This window comes from Acyrthosiphon pisum, chromosome A2 (genome assembly GCF_005508785.2).
Source record: "Acyrthosiphon pisum isolate AL4f chromosome A2, pea_aphid_22Mar2018_4r6ur, whole genome shotgun sequence".
NCBI classification, from domain to species: Eukaryota; Metazoa; Arthropoda; class Insecta; order Hemiptera; family Aphididae; genus Acyrthosiphon; species Acyrthosiphon pisum.
In genome coordinates this window covers 54,886,459-54,891,243 of record NC_042495.1, presented here as the reverse complement: position 1 = coordinate 54,891,243, position 4,785 = coordinate 54,886,459, and the positions used below count along the sequence as shown (strand labels likewise).

At 27.2% G+C, this 4,785-nt stretch overlaps 1 protein-coding gene across 1 annotated transcript in view; it reads right to left on the bottom strand.

The window, feature by feature from the left end:
• Positions 1-4,785, bottom strand: part of LOC100168818 (NFX1-type zinc finger-containing protein 1) — a 6,749-nt gene that overhangs the window by 478 nt on the left and 1,486 nt on the right. The window contains exons 2-8 of the mRNA XM_029489957.1: positions 1,837-3,714; positions 1,678-1,761; positions 1,122-1,393; positions 922-1,065; positions 586-859; positions 160-355; positions 5-91 (exon numbers count right to left, since the gene is read on the bottom strand). Of these exons, the coding sequence (XP_029345817.1) occupies positions 5-91; positions 160-355; positions 586-859; positions 922-1,065; positions 1,122-1,393; positions 1,678-1,761; positions 1,837-3,625 (2,846 nt within the window). The 5' untranslated portion in view covers positions 3,626-3,714. The remainder of the gene's footprint in view (positions 1-4; positions 92-159; positions 356-585; positions 860-921; positions 1,066-1,121; positions 1,394-1,677; positions 1,762-1,836; positions 3,715-4,785) is intronic.

The following is a 4,785-nucleotide window of genomic DNA, read 5'->3' as shown; positions in this document are numbered from 1 at the left end:
ATGCCCACAATTGGTAATTTCATTAATCATCTCTTGACATGAACACTCTTCATGGCACATTTTACTGCATAGATGATCTCTAGGGCATTTCCTAAACAAAACATAAAAGATTGCCGTTTAATACTATTGATAAGGTACTCAATGATTAAAAACTCTTACCTATTACAGACATTAGAACACTTAACCATTAAATGGCCACTATCTTCAATATGACATAATTCCTTACATAAATGTCCACAAGAAAGTTTAACATTACATTTTAATTGACATCCAGTAAATTTTTCAAAATCTAAACCACTTGATGCACTTCCTATAACTTTGTTATGAATTTGACACTTCAACAATAATTTTGGACCTATATTATAAACACAAAAAGTAATTACCTATTTATTATCATATTGTATATCTAGGATGGCCAACAATAAGTCGTGAGCCGCAAAACATAATAAAAAATATGTAAGAGCCAAGAACAGGGAAAAAAGGTTCTCAATTACCTTAAACAAGATAAGATATCAAACGTAAAAATAAAAATGTTACATAGTTACATAGTTTAATGACAATATACAGAAACAGATAAATTCTTACCCAATGCATTCAAACTGCATAAGTATGTTTTAATACTATTCCACAATTTGCTGGCTCTAGCAAGTAATTTCAAATCACCAGCCATATAAAATCCCAATCTAGCTCTTGATAACGCAACACAAACTCTATTATTGGTCTTCAAAAATCCAATACTATTGTTGTTATTACTACGAACTAATGACAATAAAACAATTTCATTTTCTTCACCTTGATAGGCATCTACTGAAGAAACTCTAATGTTTGCCAAATGTTCAAAAGGTGGTGAATTAATCAACTAAAACAAAATGGTATTATTACAAATGGATAATAACGTATAATATGTATACTTAATTTTACATTAGTAATGTATATGACTTGAGCATTATACATTGCCATAATAGTTACATCTTCTGGATAATATCCTTGCTTTAATAGATAATTTGCCAATGCAACCAAATAGTTTGCCTCAACGCTATTTACGAAACTGGATAACTCATAATTCTAATAAAATCAACACATTAAATAATTATTTTAAAATTTAAGTTTGAGAATTCTACTTTTTCTTCATGAACATTGTGAGTTATGCAAAATATATCCATTCCAACTCCTTTAACATGTGGCCGTTCCATTACAGATGCATGGTTTCTTAAATATGGATAAATAGTTGGTGCAACCAAGCCTGCAATTTCTGGTCGCATACGGTGTTGTTCAGCTAATACATATGATGGAATTTCATTATTTACCATACGTTCAAACAATGAAATGTCAAGTCGATATTTTTTGCCTATGATACGATTAGCGGTTTGAGGACGCAATTGTTTATGATCACCTAATAAAATACAAATAAATAATCATTTTTGAAAGTTCAATGATCAATATTTTAGAAATTTTAATATTTATAAGATATATAATTTAGGTTTACACCACTTCAATCTATATAAATAAAAATGGTCAATTATCATCTTACAATATACCAAAAAACATAAATAATGTTAATAATTTAGTTTAGACAACTATTATTATATGATAGTCTTTATAGATTAAAGAATCAATATAAATGTTCTAAATGTAGAAAATATATTTTATTTTTACAACATAAATTGAATGCCTTACCAATGAGAATAACATGTTCACAATATTCAGACAATGATGCCACAATATGAGGTTCTAGAACCTCTGCTGCTTCTTCAATTATAACTAACGAATACATAATATAATTGTATAAGAAACATTTTTATGTAATTAATATAATTAAACATAAATTATATTTACCAATTGGGCATTTAAGATTTTTTAGCAAATATCTATTTTTAGCAGCGGCAGTTGTTGTCATACCAATCACATATTTATTTTGAACTGGTTTCAAAAATCCAATTGATTTAAACTTGTTCATATCTCGTCTACATTGACGAGTAGTATCTTTCATTTTTTCAATACTATTATATTCTTTTGTTAAGTACAAACGAACCCAATTATAATACAATAACCATCGATCTCTCTTTTCTAATAAATCACGGTTATTTTGGTTTTTATAATTCTCAGATCTAGACTTGTACAATTTTAAATGTTTGACTAAGTAATCTTCTACAGTCTTCATTATTTTGAATGCATGTTCTAAATCTTGCTTTTTAGGAACTTCATCATCTTTTTGATTATGACTCATATCATTTAATTGACATTGAATTCGGGTACAATACAATTTTATACTTTTTAGAGTTATAAAATATACTTTTTTTTTTGCTTCATTTTTATTTGATTTTGATAACTGAGAAGCAAGTAATTTATCTTTTTTTATAAAGTCTATGGGATTTATACCATTAACAGCAGAAATATCATGTAATAACCACGCAAGTAAATCATATGAATCTTGAAACCATGTATTAAAACCACTTTCGTCAAGTACTTGTATAAGTAAAGACAAATCAACCACACCTTCATTTCGATCAACTTCTTTAATATTATATAGATGCTCATTTTCCTTTTGTATTGAAGTTTTTACATTTCGTTTGGCATCCACATATATGTTAGCACATTCATCCTTGCGAGCTACACTCATATTTGGAATATAGTTCACTAAAATATCACTTTTAGTACCACGTCCAAATCTTGAAATATTTCTTGTTATTTTCCATATACCCTCAAGAAATTGATCTAAGGCATGATTTGTCATACAGACAACCATAATAGGATGCTTGATTTTGTTTGTATCGTACATATTTTCAATAATAATCTTCAAAATTTCTAATCCAATATAAGTCTTACCAGTTCCAGGCGGTCCTTGTATCATAACAAATTCTTTAGTTAAAGCCCCTTTAAATGCTTCATATTGATTGATATCCATATTTAATATTTCAGCTGATGGCCATTGGTCATTTTGAAGAATATCAAATGTAATCCCATTAATAGTGTAAATAGAATTGCTTGCTAAATAACTAGGATAGGATATTTCTTTTAGACCATGAATAATATAATTCTTCATTGGGAAATTTGTTTCACACAAGTCTTGGAATACTCCCAGAACATATCTGTAAGGTTCGTAAAAAACCTGCGGTTCTAATAAGTCAATTGATATCCATTTATTTACTTCTTCAAAATCAACAACATCAACACCAACAATGCCTTTATTTAATCTAAATGTATCAGTTATAATTCCCAAGCTGAATGTAATAAATGTATCTTTTGAAAGTAACAACAAAGCACCATTTTTAAATCGTTTACTATCTTCATAGTTTAAAGCCTTAGCATGACTAGGTGTATCAAATCTAAAAAACATTGTTACAGATGAATTTCTTTTTGGTTCAATTTTCACATTGGCATAGTACCACATAGTATGTATATCTAATCCTCGTTGGTAACTTTTTAAAGTATCCCTAATTACTGAAACAAAATCTTCTCGCATGAGGCGAAAAAAGTTATTTAAGTATTCATCACAATTTTTATATGGACGATTAACATGATTTGCACACAATGAAGGCGGTCCATCGGTTATATCTTCTAGTGTGGGGTAAAGTGGAATACGTCTATAGTCGTCCATGTCCACATGACTTACAGATGTTAACATTGATGATTTTGACAAATCATTTTCTAACCATTTATACTCAAGTGTATAATCTTGCTTTTTTTTTTTCGTTCATAATGAATGGATATAACCTGAATGAAATAAATGTATTTTATATTTTATATACAAAATAAAACTCAAAAGAATAATATTATATATATATATATATTTTAACACGTTCACTGCATATCAAATTTTTGTATACTTGTTGTGACGCTGATAAATTTCCTAAAAATTGAAAAATTAAAATATCGGTGTACAGTTTTCACTTGATTATGAAACAATGCTTATAGAAGAAGCTGACAAAACATCAAAAGTTTAATCGTAACAATTAATAACAAGGTAAGTTACACCAATTGGCGTCATTCAGCATATGCGAACTATGTACAATGATGCCAATTGGCATTTTACGCAGCGAATGTATTGGTTTGATATTTATGTTGGTATCTTAGTCTATTTAATAATTTGATACCTTGATCCCTCTAACAGACTCAATTAGAACATTATTGGAATTTAATACATTTAATAACAGCCATTAATGACTAATCTTAATTAAATTTTATTAATTGAATTACCGATTAATAAAATATTACTATGTTAGTATTCATTTTATGAGATACTTTGTAATTTTACAAAAAAAATTAACTTTGGGTCTCATTTATGACATAAATATCATAACTTTTTGCATAAAAACTAACAATAAAAAACTCAACTATTACCAACCTAAAATCAAATAACTAATTGATAACTTTATAAATGTTCTACTTTCAATTTACAATACCTAGGAAAATATTTATATTATAATATAACCAATAAAATTATAGAGTAATAGATATGAGTATATTACAACAAATTATTAACACTTCAATATAATTTGTTATTATTAACAATGTTAATATTAACGTTAGATGTATTTATCAGTCCATGACACATATTACTATAGATCAATAAAAACAATTACATTATATTATTTGTTGACAATTAATCATATAACTTTAATTTATCATTAATATCATAATATGGTATTTGAATAAGCATTACAACTCAAGAGACAAGGTTAACAACAAATAAACTTAATAAAATAAAGTTCATAGCAAATTGTCAATCTGAAGAAACCACTTAACTCTGTCATATTAAATATTCTAGTAAACTGAGCAATTATC